Below are 19,716 nucleotides of genomic sequence, written 5' to 3' on the forward strand. Positions count from 1 at the left end.
TGTTATTTGCATGGCATTGATGCATTGTCTTAAAATCTGGTTCATTGGAGAATTGTCTTAGTGGCATTGTATTTTGGTGCTTTGGATAATTGGAGCTTTATTTTTTTATGCCAGAAACTGATACTCACTTCCATTGAGAAGTATGACCATAACCGTGATGTTGTCTCTGGAGCCAGCTTGTAGAGCAGCGTTCACGAGTTCATGACTCACGTACTCAGCTGCACCTTCATAGAAACTCTTGGCGCTGGGTTCTCTGTCTTGGTTTGTTGGCACACTGTCTACACTGGTTGGTCTGTTGGTTTCTTTCTCACTGGAAGGTTCACGGTGAGTCATTTCTGATAGAAATGTTTCTATGTTTTCAGGGCTATAAATGCAACATTTAGAATAGTTTGAATCAGAGAACATTTCCTTGGAATTTGGAGTTGGCACACATTCTTTAGATTCAGATTTATAGTGAAACAACACATGGATATCACTTTCTGATTTAGGGATTCTTGGTTCACTCACTGAAAGCGGCAGAGGCCCTTTGGATGGGGAAGATTTGTTTGTGATGGAGCAGTATGTTTCTTTATACATGTGAAACATCATCATTGCCAGTGCAGTGACTTCCTCTTGATCCAGAACTTCCCAGAGTCCATTGGTAGCTAAAATAAGGAACTGACATAAGTCATCTATCGGTACAGAAAGCGTTTGAGGTGCTGGAATGATGACCTTTTTCAGTTTGAGATTTCCGTGAAATCCAAGTCCTCGTGTGGTTTTCACTTGCCCCTCCAGGAGCCCATGAGGTTCACTTGAACTAATCACTGCTCCGTTCTGAAGTACTCGTCGTCTTTCTTGCGTGTTTCGTGTGGTATGCTCTTTGGTTAGGCAAAATCCTGTCCCGTTTCTGCATAAGACTGCTTGCACATTACCTAAGGGATTGTTTTTAGAAAAAGAAAATTTTAACCTAGAGTTTTAATAACGGATTGCATCGGAATCTACTGTTAACTTTAGTAACTCTGTTTCAGTGCTAAACGGAAAGTAGTCCATGTAAAAATATTTTAAACTATGTGTAATATTAATATCACTGCTGGATGACTTAGAAATTTTTATTTCAGACTGAGGCCAATTTCCTTCTTAAGCAACTTTTAGTGTCTAAGATTACTGTATTTAGTATTGAAACAAAACTACAGATAACAAAAGGAATTTTTTTTTTTTTTGAGCCAGAGTCTCACTGTTGCCCAGGCTGGAATGCAGTGGCATGTTCATGGCCACTGCAGCCTCTACCTGCTGGGTTCAGGTGATCCTTCTGCAGTAGCTGGAACTACAGGCATGTGCCACCCTGCCCAGTACATTTTTTAATCTGTTGTAGAGATGAGGTCTCACTAAGTTGCCCAGGTTGGTCTTGAACCTATAGGCTCAGGCAATCCTCTCACCTCGGCCTCCCAAAGTGCTGGGATCAGATCATAGGCATGAGCCACCATGCCCAGCTAATAAAAGGAACTTTTAAATTAATTTTTAAATAAAGTAGCTTTAGAATATTATTTATATTGGAGGGTCAAAAGTTGAACTTTTCTGTAGCCATCATATGTGCCACATAGCAGGTTTTTTTTGTTTGTTTTTAATTGGAGTCTCACTGTTGTCCAGACTCGAGTGCAGTGGTATGCTCATGACCACTGCAGCTTCAGTCTGCTGGGTTCAGGCAATCCTTCCACCTCAGCCTTCCAAGTAGCTAGAACTACAGGCACGCACCACCACACCCTGCTAATTTTTTGATTTATTGTAGATATGAGGTCTTGCCAAGTTGCCCAGACTGGTCTTGAATCCTGGGCTCAGGGAGCCCTCTTGCCTCAGCCTCCCAAAATACTAGGAGTACAAGTGTGAGTCACCATTCCCAGCCCACATAGCATATTTTAAAAATATTTTTAAAAGCTTTTCAGTTAACACAAGCTTTGATTTTTTTTTTTTTTTTTTTAATATAGAGTTTGACAGTTTTGTAATTGGTAAAAGTTAAAACCTGAGTGTACTAGTCATGGGTGATGAAAAAATTAGAATTCTACTGTTAATGATACTCTTACTAGGTTCTTGTATTGTGTGGTTTAAAAATAATTAAGAAAAATATATTATTAATGTATTAAATGAATCACAAACAGCCAACATATTAAGTTAAAACCTTTGTTTGGAAACAAATCTTAAAAGTTGGTTGTAGTTTGTTCATGGTTCAAGTGAACCCATGACATGCGCTTCATTAAAATCTGAAAATTTAAACATGTCTGCACAGGCATGGTTGTATTACTTAAAATTTTCTTGATTTATATTTTTAAATCACAGTTTTGTTTAGGTTGTTAGGAAAAATTGGTTTTCCTCAAGTTTTTAGGAACATAATATATTTAGCACAGGTAGTAGTTTTTCTTGATGTGGAACCATTTATGGTTCTACAGAAAGCTATCAGATTTTTCTGAGATGGGGTTAGTGATGTTTGAATATTATAATATCTCTGGGTGTTAAAATTCCTAGAATTGTATGCCAAATTTAGATAGAATATTCTGGTTTGAAAAATGATACTATACTTGAGGGTTCAGAATTTTATTGCTTGCAGGGATTCAATTCTAGGCCACCAATTTTTTCTTAAGTCAGGGTCACACTCTGTTGCTCAAACTGGAGTGCTGGCTCACCACAGCCTTGACTTCTTGGGCTCAAGTGATCCTCCCTCCTCAGCCTCCCAAGTAGCTGGGACTACAGGTGTGCACTGCCACCCCCAGCTAAAGAGACAAGGTCTTGCTATACTGTCTAGGCTGGTAGGCCCCAATATTTTAGTTTAAAAAAAATTTAGATTCAGAAGGCTGAGGTCCTTGCAAGTAGTATGTTTAGAAAGCCCAAGTTAGTGAAGAACGAATGTCATATAGAGACTATTGACGAATGTCATTAGAGACTATTGACTCATTTAAATAATGGAAATTAACTTTACCTTTTACACACTGACACACACGGATAATGGGAATTATTAATAGCCAAGCTACTGGATTGAGACCAAAAATGATGTATGCAAAAACATTTTGGAACATTGAGAACTCCATAAAAGCCTAAAAATTACATGGCCTGTCGTTTTTGTAGTTTGGTTTATTAGTGTTTTGTATTCACTTGCCTTTATTGATGGTCATTCTGCTTACATTGTGCAAAAAGTAAGTCTATAAAATCTTGATTTTTGCTGGATTGGAAATTATTATTGTATCAGCAAAGTGACATGGAATAATATTTAACATGCCAGCAGAGTAAACAGAATTGTCCTGTGAGGAGTGTGGATATGGATAGATACCTCTTCAATTAGAAACGCTTGTGTGTGTACATGTATACGTCTGAATACATGACCATAGCTTGGGACATAATTGGGCTCAGTGTAGTCAAATTCATTGATTTCCTGAATGTTTACTTGCGTTGGCAAAACGAGAAAGCGTCGTTTCCCTGCTGTGTTGCTGGAAATCGAAACATGAGCTTACAAGGGAAGGATGGCAAATGGGTGTTTTGATTTAAGTTGCCTCTGCAGAGGGCTTTATAAATTAAGCCTTATGCGTTACTTGCCTTTGTTTTTTTCCCTTGTGTGTGTTTCCCATTTTACTCGTCGGGACCATCCTTTGATTTAGCAGAGTAGCACTTTCTAGAGATGGGACACTAAGTCTTGGTTGCAGTTCTTGCTCTACTGCTGGCTGTTCATCCTTTTAAAAAGGGAGCTACTGCCTTCTGAACGTCTGGCATCCGTTACCAATGAGGTGTGCATGACGGCAAGAAGAAGTGAAGGAGAAGAGGCAGTTTGTGTTTCTCAGGTCTTCATACAGCCACCCCAGAGAGCAGAGGGCTCTGGAATAGTACTGACGGAACAGACACGGAAATAATTGGATGTGTACAGAGTCCGTGATTCATTTCCTGGACATTGGGTGGCATGTGCTGTCAGCCACAAGCAGCGTCTCTGAAGTCAAGTGACTGCCTTAAGCTGAAAGGATGATGAACAGAAAGCCCCCATGAAAATGGGAGATTGGAGGAAGATTTCAAAATTCCACCATGTAGTCTGGAAACCTGGAGAGGATCAAGTCTCCAGGTTTGAGAGGACAGTTTGGCTTTAAAGAAGGTTTTTTTGTGACATCTGTTGGAGAGAGTGATAACACCAGCCACACAGTGAACGGTCATGAAGATGACGGCGCAAATGTTCTAATCTGAGCACAGAAGGACACAAAGGTACCAGTTTTGGGGAGTTGGGGAGATTGTGCTCTTCAAGCAGTGTTCCAGAACAAAAATGGAACGTGATTGCGGGAAGAGCAACAAGTTAGGGACAGTAATCTTGGGGCTTAAGAAGCTACTCTGAAGTGATGCCCAGTCAGGCAGTGTCTCCTAGCAGAGAGGGTAATGGAGTGATTTTGTGGAGAGTCCAGTGAACGTCAGGGTGGACTCCAGAAACTCAGCAGGATCTTCTAGAACTGAGTGGGCAGGGTCACAACTTCTCTCAGATGAAGCCAGAAAGCTTAGTGTTGATTAGAACTGGAAAGTTTTGCTCAGCCTGTAATCCCGCGCCTTTGGGAGGCTGAGGTGAGTGGATTGCCTGAGCCCGCGGGTTTGAGACCCGCCTGGAAAACTTGGCGAGACCTCATCTCTACAATAAATCAAAAATCAGCCGGGCGTGTCACGCCCATTTATTTTTTTATTTTTTTGAGTTGGTGTCACACTCTGTCACCCAGACTGGAGTGCAGGGGCCGCTCCCGGTCACCGCAACTTCGACCTGCTGGGCTCCAGCGATCCTTCCGCCTCAGCCTTCCAAGTAGCCGGAACTACAGGCGTGCGCTACCACGCCTGGCTGATTTTTGATTTATTGTAGAGATGAGGTCTCACCAAGTTGCCCAGGCAGATCTCGAACCCGCGGGCTCAGGCAATCCACTCACTTCAGCCTCCCAAAGCACTGAGATTATAGGCTGAGCCACTGAGTCCGGCTGTCATGCCCATTTATAAAAGAATTATATGAAAATATTACGATGTACAGCTACAGGCTTTATTTTATTTATTTATTTTTGAGTTGGAGTCTCACTCTGTCGCCCAGACTGGAGTGCAGTGGCTGCTCCTGGCCACCGCAGCCTCGACCCGTGGGGCTCCAGCGATCCTTCCACCTCAGCCTTCCAAGTAGCCGGAACTACAGGCACGTGTGGGCTAATTTTTTTATTTATTGTAGAGATGAGGTCTCGCCAAGTTGCCCAGGCGGGTCTCGAACCCGCGGGCTGAGGCAATCCACTCACCTCAGCCTCCCAAAGGCGCAGGATTACAGGCTGAGCCACCAAACCCGGCACAGGCTTTAGAATGTAGATGATGGTAACCTGAAACTTGGAAAGGAGGATATAGTCATTGGGGAAAGGGAAAGGTGAGTATTGGGGAAAAGGAATAGTGAGTAAGAGGCATAAACAAACCACGTGCACGGAAATAAGGGAAGCCGCATACCTGGCGTTTCCTCCTCAGGGCTCCAGTTTTGGCAAAAGAGGCTGGATTTGTTTAATGGTATGCATGGATGGCAACTTTGTGACTCGTCTACTAACGGTCAGGATCAGAGAGCCTTACTGATGTGGAAGTCGTTTTTACTAGATGTTCCAGAGATCCTTTTGTTTGAGAAGGTGGATGATCACGAAACTCATGTTCATTGCTCACTACTGTACTCCTAAAGCCCGCATTTTACACACGAGTCTTTACTATTTGTGAAATATGTGTTGAATGTGTTCTCAAAGCTCAGGGTGCATACCTGTGATTCCCGCCCTCCCCCCACCACCACCAAAAAGAGGGAGAAGTGAAGGTATGTCGAAGGTCGATGTGATTTAAGAACATGTTTTCTTTCCAGCAGAATGAGGCAGGTTGTGGAGTCGAGTTCAGTTTTAGGGAAGAAGGACAGGGCTGGAAATAAATCTAAAAGCAACCTATTAAACTAGTGTGAATGAATGGAACTTTCTACATGTATGTATGCAGTCACATCTAGACAGGAAAACGAGGTCTGCAAATGCAGCTTCAGTGATGAAGGAAGGAAGAAGGCCCCATAGGAATGAAGACATCTTAAAAACAGCAGAACGCTGGTGGTGTTCATTCTGAAGTAATCAGGCTTCTAGTCTTGAAGACTTGTCCTGACTCACTCACTGGTTATGTGACCTTATGTAAGGCTTTCACGAGTCTCAGTGTTCTCACGTACTGAAAATGTGATTACTCCTACAAGTTGTGAGGATTCGATGGAAGGAGTGACTTGGTAAACGTAAGATGAGAAGGAAGGAGACCTAACCGTGGCCATCAATTAAGAAATTGTGAACATCCAGGTGTGGTGGTCCACATCTGAAATCCCAGCTGCTTAAGAGGCTGAGGCAAGGGTACCACTTGAGGCCAGGGATTTGAGGCTGCAGTGTGCTATGACTGACCCTAAAGCTAGCCACTACTCTCCAGACTGGACAACATAGTGAGACCCCATCTTTAGAAACAACTGCAGATAGTAGAGAAGTTGTGGGTGAAGTTGGGCCTGGCCTCTACATTTAGTGAGAGCTCATGGGACAGGACGCTAGGACACTAGGAAATGGGGGCCCATTAAAAGAAAGTATGAAGAACAAATGTCCAATCACATAAAGGTGTTGAAATAGCAGAGATGCTAACACACAAATATTTAAGAAGAACAGTCATGGGTCAGCCCATCCCACTTAGAACAAGTCAATATCATGGATAATATACCAGAAAGTGCAGATTCTCAAGTACAAAGAATAATGACCGGATCCATGTATGCTAGGAACCAACAACTTTCACCGGAAACCACTTATTGAGCTGAATGTGAATTTTCAGAGGAACAGAAGACAAAACCTAGAGCCTGGTCAAGGTGGGGAAGACCAAACTCACGCCTACAAAGCTGGGACCCCAAAGAATCATGACCTCACTGAAACATCCCGGAATAAACCAATGAATGGCCTTACCAACAACCGAAATGCAGAAAAATTGACTGCTTGGAACCATGATGCTAAACAGACGGGGGGAAAAAAAGGAAAGCCTCAAAGAATTTGGAATACCTCCCTTCGTGTATCTGTAGTCTGAAAACGTCAAATGGGTCATTGAATTCATACTGATAGCGTCCACAGGCAGACACCAGGCAAGAGCAATGCAGTACTCTGGATGACACAGCCTTCAAGTAATTCCCAAAACTATTTATTTTTATTTATTTTATTTTATTTTTAATTCTCAAGTATTTAAAGGCTACTATTCAGTGTGTATGTGTGTGTGTGTAAGCTCCACAACATTGGAGAAAGAACCATTTGAAGAAAATTAGAAGGGACAATGCCTAGGGCTCCTGCAAGTCCACCAAGTCCAACTCGCCAGACTGAAAAGCATCCTGAATCACTGGGTAGCGTCCTTAGGAAAGTCTTGCTTCAGTAGTAAAAAAGGCCAAATTGGGCATTGCTCCAGACCTCCCTGACAAATCATCAAAGCAAGATTTCAAAGGATCAAACTGTTTCCAGGTAGCTTCATTCCAGAACAAAGCACGAGATGACATGCCAAAAAACGTGTATGTACAACCTGACCTCCAGAACCTGTGAATGTGACCTTATTTAGAAAAATGGCCTGTGGTCATAATTAAGGATCTCAAAGTAAGATCATCTTGGGGCCCTAAATCCAAAGAAAAATGTCCTTACAGAAAATACAAGTAGAGACATGGGGAGAACAGTGAAAGCATGTGGTGATCAAGACAGACAATGGAATTACATCCATGGGTCAGGGAGGGCCTGGGGCACCATCAGTTGGAGGCAAGGAAGGGCTCTCACGCAGAGATTTCAGAAGCAGCATGGCCCTGTCAACACTTTCACTTCAGGCTTCTGACTTCTGGCCTCCAGAAGCATGACAGAATACATTTTGCTGTTCTAGGCCACCAAGTTTGTAGTAGCTTGTTATGGCAGCCCTAGGAAACAAGTACATCAGCAATGCAAAGGAGGAAAATGCCACCCATGATAAGTGAAAAGCCAATCAATGAAACTAACCCCAAAGTAACACAGATGATGGAATTAGCAGGCAAGAACACAAGATGTTACAAATGTTCAAAAAATTAAGTAGAAGATTAAAAAAATTAAAAGTTATATCAATGTCTTCTCAGACCACAGTGGAATAAACTAGAAACAACAGGTTCGGTGGCTTAGCCTGTTATTCCAGCACTTTGGGAGGCTGAGGCAAATGGATTGTCTGAGCTCATGGGTTTGAGACCAGCCGGGGCAACTTGCGATACCTCCTCTCTACAATAAATAAAAAATTAGCTGGGCATGGTAGCGTGTGCCTGAAGTTCTGGCTACTTGAAAGGCTGAGGCAAAAGGATCACTGGAGCCCAGCAGGTCGACGCTGGGGTGGCCGTGAGTGTGCTACTGCACTCCAGCCTGGGCAATGGAGTGAGACTCCAACTCTAAAAAAACAAAAAAGCTAGAAATCAATAACGAGGAACATCAGAGATTAGGAATACATGGAAATTACACAACATGCTCCTGAATGACCATTATTAGGTCAATGAAGAAATTTTAAAAAGTTTTGAAACATGAAAATCAGAACAAAACATGGCAAAACCTATGGGATTCAACAAAAATGGTACTAAGAAGGCAGTTTATACCAATAAATAGCTACATCAAAAACAGAAAGGCTCCAAATAAGAAACCTAAGTATGCACCTCCAGGAATGAGGAAAGCAAGAACAAACCAAACTCAAAATTAGAAGCAGAAAAAAATTCTAAAGGTCAGAGCAAAACTAACCAAAATAGAGATTAAGAAAGAAAACACACGCACATGAGACACAAAGGATCAATGAAACAAAAAAAATTTGTTTTTGAGAAGATTATAGCAAAAAAAACATTGTTGGACTAACCAAGAAAAGGAGAAAACCCAAATAAATACAATCAGAAATGAAAAAAGAGACATTACATCTGATATCAGAGAAATACACAAAGGATCTTTTAGAAACTATTATGATCAACTTTACACTAACAAATTGGAAAGCCTAGGAGAAATAGATAAACTGGACATATACAACCCTGCCAAGATTGAGCCATAAATAGAAAATCTTAGCAGACCAATAAAAAGTAACAAGATTAAATTAGTAATTAAAAAAACTCCCGAAGAAGAAAAGCCTGGGACTGAATGGCTTTACTGCTGAGTTCTACCAAACTTATAAAAAGAATACTAATTCTTCTCAAATTATTTCAAAAAACTGAAGAGGAGGGAGTTTTTCCTAATCCATTCTATGAGTTCAGCATTACCTGCATGTCAAAACCAGACAAGGACCCAACAAAAGAAAGCTACAAGCAAAAATCCCTGATGAACACAGATGCAAAAATCCTCAACAAAATACTAACAAACTGAATCCAACAACACACCAAGATCCAAGTGGGATGTATTCTAGGAATGCAAGGACAATTCAACATTCAGAAGTCAATAAATGTGATAAATCACAGCAAAATGAAGGACAAAAACCATATGATTATCTCAATAGACGGCAAAAAAAAAAACTTGGCAAAATTAGGCAGATAAAAATCCTCAACAAATTAGGCATAGAAAGATATCTCAACGTAATGATTCTGCTTTAAAATGGTGGGAGGAGGGGTTACATCGTTGGATCTGTGTTCCTTCCAAACCTCATGTTGAAATTTTATCATCAGCTGGGAGCAGTGACTCATGCCTGATCCTAGCACTTTGGGAGGCAGAGGTGAGGATTGCCTGAGCCCAGGGTCCAAAACCAGCTTGGGCAACTTGGTGAGACCCTGTCTCTTCAATAAGTCAAAAAATTAGCCAGATGTGTGCCTGTGGTTCCAGCTATTTAAAAGGCTGCCGGGCTTGGTGGCTCAGCCTGTAATCCTGCGCCTTTGGGAGGCTGAGGTGAGTGGACTGCCTGAGCCCGTGGGTTCGAGACCCGCCTGGGCAGGCGAGACCTCATCTCTACAATAAAATCAAAAAATTAGCCGGGCGTGGTAGCGCGCGCCTGTAATTCCGGCTACTCGGAAGGCTGAGACGGAAGGATCGCCGGAGCCCAGCAGGTCGAGGCTGCGGTGGCTGGGAGCGGCCACTGCACTCCGGTCTGGGCGACAGAGTGAGACTCCAGCTCAAATAAATAAATAAATAAATAAAAGTCTGAGGTGGAAGGATCGTCTGAGCCCAGCAGGTTGAGGCCGTGATGGCCATGGGCGTGCCACTGCACACCAGCCTGGGCGACAGAGTGAGACTCTGACTCAAAAAAACCAAAAAATCTATCACCAATGTTGAAGATAGGGTCTAATAGGAGATGTTTGGTGGGTCATGAGGGCACATCCCTCATGAAAAGATTGATGCCCTGCCTCAGGGCTGAGTTCTCACTCAGTTCCTGGGAGCTGGTTGTTTAAAATAGAGACTGGCACTCCCTCTCTTGCTTCCTCTCGACCCGTGTAGTAAGATGCACACACCAGCTCTTCTTGGCCTTCCGCCTTGAATGGAAGGAGCGTGAGACCCTCATCACATGCAGATGCCCAGTCTTTTAGCCATCCGAAGTGTGAGCCAAATAAACCATTTTTCTTTATGAATTTTACCCAGCTTCAGATATTCCCTTATAGTAATGCAAAACAGACTAAGACAGGCCCTGTATGACAAAACTCATAGCTGACTTCATACCTGATGGGGAAAAGATGAAAGCCATTCCCCGAAGAACTAGGACAAAGGAAGGGTGCCCACCTTCACCACTTGTCTTCAACATAGTGCTGGAAGTCCTAGCCAGAGTGATCAGGCAAGAGAAAGAAGTTACAGGCACTCAAATTGGAAAAGAGAAAGTCACATTTTCCCCACTTGTGGACCACATGATCTTATATCTAGAAAAACCTAAAGCTTCCACCCAAAAACCTTTTAGAATTGATAAGCAAATAAGTAAAGTTGCGGCATACAAAATCAATATACAAAAATCAGTAGCATTTTTATACACTAATAACAGAGTAGCTGAAAAAAATTTCAAAAAAAAAACAAACCCTAGAAATACATTCAACCATGGATGTGAAAGACCTCTACAACCGAAACTACAAAACATTGACGAAAGAAGTTAAAAGAGGACCCACAAAACAGTGGGACGACATCCCAGGCTCATGGATCAGAAGAATTAATGTTCAAATGACCATGGTACCCAAAGGAATCTACAGATTCCATGCAATTTCCATATAAAGAACCAACGACATTCTTTATAAAAATAGAAAAATCAACACCCAATTTGTACGAAACCACAAAAGACCCTGAATAGCTAAAGCAATCCGAAGCAGCAACATCAAAACTGGAGGCATCACACTACCTGACCTAAAAATATACTACAGCACTCTAGTAATTAAAACAGCATTGTATCAGTATGAAAACAGGCACATCTACCCATGGAACACAAGAACCTAGAAATATATCCACATACTTGACCAGGCTCAGTGGCCCAGCCTGTAATCCCAGCACTTTGGGAGGCCAAGGGAGTGGATTGCCTGAGCCTGTGGGTTCGAGACCAGCCTGGGCAACTTGGCAAGACCTCATCTCTACAATTAAAAAAAAAAAGTTAGTCGGGCGTGTTAGCGCATGCCTGTAGTTCTGGCTACTTGGAAGGCTGAGGCGGAATGATCGCTGGAGCCCAGCAGGTCGATGCTGCGATGGCTGTGAGACTGCGTGCCACTGCACTCCAGTCTGGGTGACGGAGTGAGACTCCAACTCAGAAAGAAAAATAAATCCACATACTTAAGAGTCCACACGTTTTCCACCAAGGTGCCAAGAATGCATTGTGGAAAGGACTCCCATCCTCTCCAAAAAGTAGTGCTGGGTATCCATGTGCAGAAGAGCGAAGCCAGACCCCTCTTACTGTCTACAAAAATAAACTCAAAGTGGATTCCATAACCAAAGATCTACAACTAAAAATTACTAGAAGAAAGCGGGAGAAACATTTCAGGGAATGACTCTGGGCAAAGATTTTGTGGCTAAGACTTCCAAAGCACGGGCCACACATCACAAACAGCACCTGGTCCTAAACCAGGGGAAGTGATGGCCAGTTGGAGGTCGGATTCTACCTTCAGGGAGCCTGCTTGTGTAACGAATCCTGACGTCTGCCTCGCATTTCTATCAATAAACACACAAATAGACAAATAGAGAAACAAAAATCAAAGCTTTCAATGGGAACAAAAAACACTGGCAAGAAAAACAAAACAGACTGACAACTATATTAAAACTAAAAATTAATCTGCACAGCAAAGGGAACAACAGAGTGAACAGACAATCTGAAGAGTGGGAGAAAACATTTGCAAACAGAGGACTAATGAATATCCAGAATATACAGGGAGCTCTGACCCTCCAATAGCAAAAATGCAAATAATCTCATTAACAAGAGGACAAAGGATCCGAACAGACATTTCTCAAAAGACATAGAAATGGCCAACATCCCTCATCATCAGGGAAATGCAAATCAAACCAAAATCCAGTGAGAGTGACGGCTATTAAAAAAAAAAAAAAAATAGTCCAGACAGAGTGACTCACACCCATAATCCCAGAACTTTGGGAGACCAAGGCAGGAGGATCATTTGAGCCCAGGAGTTTGAGACCAGCCTGGTCAACATAGCAAGACCCTGTCCCTACTAAAAAGAATATTTATTTATGTGTTTGTTTGTTTGGAGTTGGGGTGTCATTCTGCCACCCAGCCTGAAGTTTAGTGGCCCAATCACAGCTCACCACAGCCTTGACCTCCTGGGCTCAGTTGATCCTCCTGTTCAGCCTCCTTAGTAGCTGGGGCGACAGATGTGCCACCACACCTGGCGAATTTTTGGTATGTTGTAGAAATGAGGTCTTGCTATGTTGCCCAGGCTGGGTTGAAACTCCTGGCCTCAAGTCATCTCCTACCTTGGCCTCCTAAAGTCCTGGAATTACAGGTATGAGCACCACATTTGGCTGAAGAGAACTGAAATGTTCCCAAGACAAAGGAAGGATAAATGTTTGAAGTGAGGGATGTTCCAGATACCCTAATTTGATCATTACCCATTGTATGAATGTGTTAAAATATTACTTGTACCTTATAAACATATACAATTATTATGTATCAATAAAATATATTAATACATAACTTTAAACAATGTCAGTTTGGAAGTGTCTTTTTTTCACGTGCACAAATTCAACATTCAGTGGCTCCATCATTGACCTCATTTTTCACTGAGGATTTTTTTCCAGCATTCTGATGACACTGGTATTTTATGGATTTCAAAGAGGATAAATCAGCTAGACATGGTGGCTCATCCCTGTAATTCCAGCACTTTGGGAGATGGAGGTGAGAGGATTGCCTGAGACCAGGAGTTCAAGACCCGCCTGGGCAACATGGCGAGACCTCATCTCGACATGAAATCAAAAAATTAGCCAGGTGTGGTGGCGTGCACCTGTGGTACCAGCTACTTGGAAGGCTGAGGTAGAAGGATCACCTGAACCCAGCAGGTCGAGACTGTGGTAGACATGATTCTGTCACTGCACTCCATCCTGGGCAACAGAGTGAGATTCTGACTCAAAATTTTTAAAAAAGAGGAAAAATGAATTATCTTTCTATAACTGATCCTGTTCTTAAAAAATACAAAATTATTCTTGATAAATTTGTGTGCAATTTTTTTTTCTTAATGCCTGAAAGCCATTTAAAGTACCTTCTCTTAGGAGTATTTTTGTAGTATAAATCATGACTTAAGGTTCTCTTTGGCAGTTTGAATTTTTCCCACCCATATGCTTTCTACTAAAATGCAGGATGCCTAATGAAAATAGTTTAGTGCAGTTGTATAGGCCTAAAAATTAAAGTGTTTAATTAAATTAAAATGTTTAACTTGGAGATTGGAAACAGCCAAACAGCAGTAATTCTAGACACATAATGATAGTGTCTACTTATTAAACATGAAGTATGTCATATTTTGTCATTTAGTTTGGCAAGGATGCTGTTGTGTAATGATAATTTCTATATCGGTCACCATTCTAAGAATATGGGGCAGTTCCCAGATGGGCCCAGAGTCTGAAATGAATAATGTCCATGAAGTATTTGCAACCTCAGCATAGACACAGAAATTGAGGCAGGATAGTAAGAGCAGGAGAATGTGACCTCTGTCTCATCCTACAAGAAGCAGGAAGCAAGTTGCTATATTGGAAAACACCTCAAGGGTGTTTATAGTTGGAGTCAGCAGAGCAAAGAAAACCTCCACCCTTCTTGATCACTTTGCAAATGGAACATAAGCTCGTGAGACAGCCCTGATGCCTAAATGAAGACAAAATAAAAGCCAGTCACCAGGCCAGGCACAGTGGCTCAAGCCTGTAATCCCAGCACTTTGGGAGGCCGAGGTGGGGGATTGCCTGAGCCCATGGGTTCAAGAACAGCCTGGGCAACTTGGTGAGACCTCATCTCTACAATAAATCAAAAAATTAGCCGGGTGTGGTAGCGTGCGCCTGTAGTTCCCGGTTACTTAGAAGGCTGAGGTGGAAGGATGGCCCGAGCCCAGCAGGTGGACGCTGGAGTGACCGTGAGCATGCCACTGCACTCCAGCCTGGGTGACAGAGTGAGATTCCAACTCAAAAAAAAAAACAAACCAGTCACCAAAACCCCCTCAATGCAGTTCTCCCTCTGAGACTTTCCTTCCTTGGGACAGTGCCCATCCTGATTACCCTTCCCTTTAAGTGTGTATTTTCACCTTAATGAACTCTTTTTTTCTTTTTCTTTCTTTTTTTTTTTAGAAACCATGATTTATTGAGAAGACAGAAAATCTCCCACAGTGGGAGGGGATCGAGGGGGTTGCCCTCTTTTTTTTTTGAGTTAAGAAAGGCAGATTTAGCCAGGCTCGGTGGCTCAGCCTGTAATCCTGCACCTTGGGAGGCTGAGGTGAGTGGATTGCCTGAGCCCGCGGGTTCGAGACCTGCTCGGGCAACTTGGTGAGACCTCGTCTCTACAACAACAGACCTGTAGTTCTGGCTACTTGGAAGGCTGAGGCGGAAGGATCGCCGGAGCCCAGCAGGTCGAGGCTGTGGTGGCCGGGAGCGGCCACTGCACTCCAGTCTGGGCGACGGAGTGAGACTCCAACTCAAAAAAAACAAAAAACAAAAAGGCAGATTTATTAAAGATGAAGCAATGGTCAACACAGCAACAAAGGGAGGCTATCTGCTGTCTGCCCATAAACTCTTTGCTTGACTCGCCAGCCTGGTGACTTGCTGTGGAATTCTTTCCTGCGGTAGAGTCAAGAACCCAGGCAAGATTTACAGCTGCTTCTCTCTCCCTCCGTTAAAGAGAACTCCTCCCTAGCAACATAATGGCAAAGATACCAAGGGAACAGACATCACGCTTAGCTTCTTGGTATTGCTTAGCCCGGAGTCCTTGCCACTTTAGGCTCAGAACCAGAGCTGAGTCAGAAACAGGCTGGCTTTCAGGGGCTGTCGCATGGTCATGGTCTTCGTGATTACCTGGCCTCACAAGACCATCTCTGCTGCAAAATCCCGCTGGTGGAGGTCCAGTCTCCTTAGGTTATGGAAGCAATCCCCTTAAGAGGTAGCGTGACTAGTGGGACTCATTTATTTCCAACTCTCGTTCCTCTTAACTTCTGAGACCTCGAACAACTTATCTCACATTTTTGACCTCTTGCTTCTCACCTGAAACACCAGGTTAACAATACTTAGATCTCACTGGGTATCAGTCACTGGACACCTAAATGAGGACACGACTGTTTTCAGTAGTCAATAGGTAGAAATTATCATCGATAATAATTCTACCCATGTGAGGGGTAGTAGAACCCTAGTTAAGCATCTCATGGAACTTAGCATGGGACTCGGGTTAACTTTACTAAAACAGTTTCCCCCGGGCTTTTCATTTTAACAGCCTCCTCAGCTAAGACCTTAAGCACTGAAGCTCAGAAGAATTGTTTCCCGGAATAAAGTTAAAAGGCTATAACCAGTTTTTTGGAGAAGGGAACACATGCTCATAAAACTGAGATGTGAACTATTATTTTGAGATAAAATTGATGCTTGGTCAGGCATGGTGGCTTATACCTGTTATTCCCAGCACTTTGGGAAGCCGAAACAGGAGGATCGCTTGAGCCCAGGAGTTCAAGACTAGCCTGGGCAACATAGCAAGACCCGGACTCTTAAGAAAAAAAATTAATGTAAAAATAAAATTGATGCTATTCAACCAGTGAGTGTGACCTATCGCAAATATATTATTTATTAGAATAACTGGCCAGTTTGACAAATGATACTGACAACTTTCCATTTTTCTAAAAAAAACCCAAAAAACTGTGCGAAATGTTTCTGATTTTATTCAGATCAAAGCATATGTGGTATATTTGCTTTTCATATCTGTCAGCAACTCTATCACTACCCCTTTTGGATAATTTAATGTTTAATTGTTTTTATATATGTACCTCCTTGAAAAATAATTACAATTATTTTTGTGCCCGCAATCTGCACTTACATTGTGGTGATTTGTTGTTTCTTAAGTTACTCAATGCAAATACTTAGGCACAAAGAAGCCACTAAGTAACAGGCCACTAATAATTCTGGAAGCAAGAGGGGTTTTGCTGCCTGGAATAAAACGCGCGCAAGTGTTATTTGGCACTGCTTGATGTACGCACCAGTGTTGGCAATGTGTAATACTCCAGAAATTATCTGTGGCATCTTCTGGGAAGGGGAACTCTCTGCCGATCCATCCCAGTCGCTTGTCCTCTGGTTCTTGGGAGCATAAGGACATTTAATGTTACCTTCTAAGATGCACGTCACAGCGGAGCAGCCACTCCATCGAACCCTGGAAACTTCGTTTCTTCCGAGACGTAGGAGCCTGTCCATTCTCCAAAACGCTTTTGCGAAAGCTTTGTGTGTGTCCTCATACTCGCTTGCTCTTGCCCTTTTGTTTACGGAAGAAAAGAGGTCTTCGGCCACTGTGTAGTCTTCTCTGAACACGGTGTGAAAAGAATCGACGATTTGCCACTCTGCAGGTGTCATTTGGTAGGAAGGGTCAATCTGGGAAAGCTGATGGAGAATTAACACCGGGAGCTCCCTCGACGTCAACTCTGCCGCGGAGACCCCGTGGTGCCCGTCAAACAGTCCGAAAAAACACACATTGGGCCTGTTGCCAAAATGATCCACTACTGTGAAGGTATCATTCATGTTGGCTTTCCATGTGGAGTTCCTGTTTTTAGAAATGGCGACTCCTTTAATTAACAGGTGACAGGTTTTTTGAGGGTATGTAGAACTCCTCCCGTGGACGTCCTCAAAGATCTTATAGTATGCCGGTATCTGCTTTTTCCAAAGCAGCTCAAAAGCACGGTTGATGCTCTGCAGGGATTTCTCAGTGAGCGAAGCGGACGACAGCAGCTTAGAAATGACGAACTGTCTCTGAAGAATGATCACTGAGGACTGCGGCTTCTTCCTGACCATCCACTGTAAACCCAGTGTGGCCAGAGCCACATGCTGCCGCTTATGGAGAAAAACACCAAAGAGGTCAATTTCTTGCCTGCAGATGGAACAGGGTAGTGTGATCACCTGCTCATGGACCCGCTGTTGCTTGTTGGTGTCTGGGTTTCTCGGTGGTCTTGACTTCTTCTTTCTAAAATGCCTTTTCTTGGGGGAAGGTAGGTTTTCCTCGTCTAAACCGGATGTCGATTTTTTCATATACCATTCCCTTGATCTCCAAAACGCTCTGCAAACAGGATGAAAGGTACTTACACACCAAGAATGATGCAAAGGAAATCTCTTCCCAAAAAGCTTTCATTGCAATTCGCTTTGGCTCCTCCCAATCTCACGTGGGCCTAGAATTCACTATTCGGATTTGCATGTCCACGATTCTTCAGAACATACTAGTTACTCAGTAAGTTGGCGACTGACCTGTGTCTGCCTGAAAGAAATTAGGCAGAATGGCCTGGCATGGTGGGTCAGGCCTGTTATCTCAACACTTTGGGAGGCTGAGGTGAGAGGATTGCCTGAGCCCAGGAGTTCAAGATTAGCCTGGACAACTTAGCGACACCTCGTCTCTACAATAAATTAAAAAATGAGCAGAGCATGGTGGCCTATAGTTCCAGCTATTTGGAAGGTTGAGGTGGAAGAATAGCCTGAGCCCAGCAGGTTGAGACTTGTGGTGGCCATGAGTATACCACCGCACTCCAGCCTGGGCAACAGAGTGAGACCCCAACTCAAAAAAATAAAAATGTTTATAAAGTTAAAAAGTTATTGTAAACTATGGTCCAGCCGGGCTCGGTGGCTCAATTTCTAATCCCGCGCTTTGGGAGGCTGAGGTGAGTGGATTGCCTGAGCCCGCGAGTTTGAGACCCGCCTGGGCAAGTTGGCGAGACCTCACCTCTACAATAAAAATAAAAAATTAGCCGGGTGTGGTAGCACACGCCTGTAGTTCCAGCTACTTGGAAGGCTGAGGCGGAAGGATTACCGGAGCTCAGCAGGTCGAGGCTGCGGTAGCTGGGAACGGCCACTGTACTCCAGTCTGGGCGACGGAGTAAGACTCCAACTCAAATAAACAAACAAACAAAAAACAACAACAACAAAAACTATGGTCCATTTGTTATTGAAGAAATAAATATTATTATTTTTAGAAACAGGGTTGCCCAGGCTGGTCTCAAGATCCTAGACTCAGGCAATTCTCCCATCTTGGCCTCCCAAAGTTCTGGGGTTACAGGCTTGAGCCACCACTTCCGGCTGAAATGTAGCATTTAAAAAATCTTTACTGGGAGTGGTGGCTCATGCCTGTAATCCCAGCATTTTGGGAGGTCGAGGCGAGAGAATTGCCTGAGCTCAGGGGTTCGAGACCAGCCTGGGCAACTTGGCAAGACCTCATCTCTACAATAAATCAGAAAAGTAGTTGGGCGTGCTGGCACGTGCCTATAGTTCCAGCTACTTGGAAGGCTGAGGCGGAAGGATCGTCCGAGCCCAGTAGGTGGAGGCTGTGGTGGTTGGGACTGTGCCATTGCACTCCAGCCTGGGTGACGGAGTGAGACTCTGACTCAAAAATAAAATAAAATGAAAGAAAATAAAAAATCTTTTATACCATACCTCTTCTATGTTTAGATGCACAAATGCCTCCCCTTGTGTTACAGTTGCCTACAGTATTCAGTACAATAGCTCACTGTGCAGGTGGGTAGCCTGGGAGCCACAGTCTGTTCCACCTAGCTGAGATGTGTAGCCACAGGCTAGACCCTCTGGGGCTGTGTGCACGCATGCTACGGTGTTCGCACAGTGCTGAAATCACCTAACGATACATTTCTCAGGATGCATCTCCATGTTAGGTGGTGCCTGGCTGTGGTTACTTTTGTCCTCCATTTTGTCTGACTTCCAACGTGTCTGTCCTGATTAAAGGGTTCGCTGGGAAATGACTGGGCCGTGCCAGAACCAAGCAGAACAGTGGAAAGAATCGGTAGGAGCGACAGAATGTTTTTTTCTTAAGATGACAGCGGAGATGTGTGGGCTGAGGACAGGAAAGGAAACCTGTGGAACTCGATGATGCATTTCTGGGGAGCAGGTTTTCTTTTGTATACCCCCTTCCCATCAAGGCAACCAGCACAAAACTCGGCACATAGGACCGTTTTGTATTCATTTTATGCACAATTTCTAGCGCTTGAGATGTTTCCAAGGGTCTGTGAAAAGTTAGAGACTCCCAGTTACTCGGGAGGCTGAGGCGGGAGGATCACCTAAGCCCAGGAGGTCGAGACGGCGCTGAGCTGTAATGGTGTCACTGCAC

The 19,716-nt window shown here is 43.4% G+C and overlaps 1 protein-coding gene across 1 annotated transcript; it reads right to left on the minus strand.

The window, feature by feature from the left end:
* Nucleotides 1-105: 105 nt before the first annotated feature.
* Nucleotides 106-17,805, minus strand: PP2D1 (protein phosphatase 2C like domain containing 1). Its single transcript, XM_008072481.2, has 3 exons — nucleotides 17,774-17,805; nucleotides 16,607-17,691; nucleotides 106-911 (listed from the first exon to the last, which is right to left on the minus strand). The coding sequence occupies exons 1-3, from the start codon at nucleotides 17,803-17,805 to the stop codon at nucleotides 106-108; spliced, it is 1,923 nt and encodes a 640-aa protein (XP_008070672.2).
* Between the last annotated feature and the right edge of the window lie 1,911 nt (nucleotides 17,806-19,716).

This window comes from Carlito syrichta, unplaced genomic scaffold (assembly GCF_000164805.1).
Source record: "Carlito syrichta isolate Samal-C Ts95f unplaced genomic scaffold, Tarsius_syrichta-2.0.1 Scaffold315224, whole genome shotgun sequence".
Classification (NCBI taxonomy): Eukaryota; Metazoa; Chordata; class Mammalia; order Primates; family Tarsiidae; genus Carlito; species Carlito syrichta.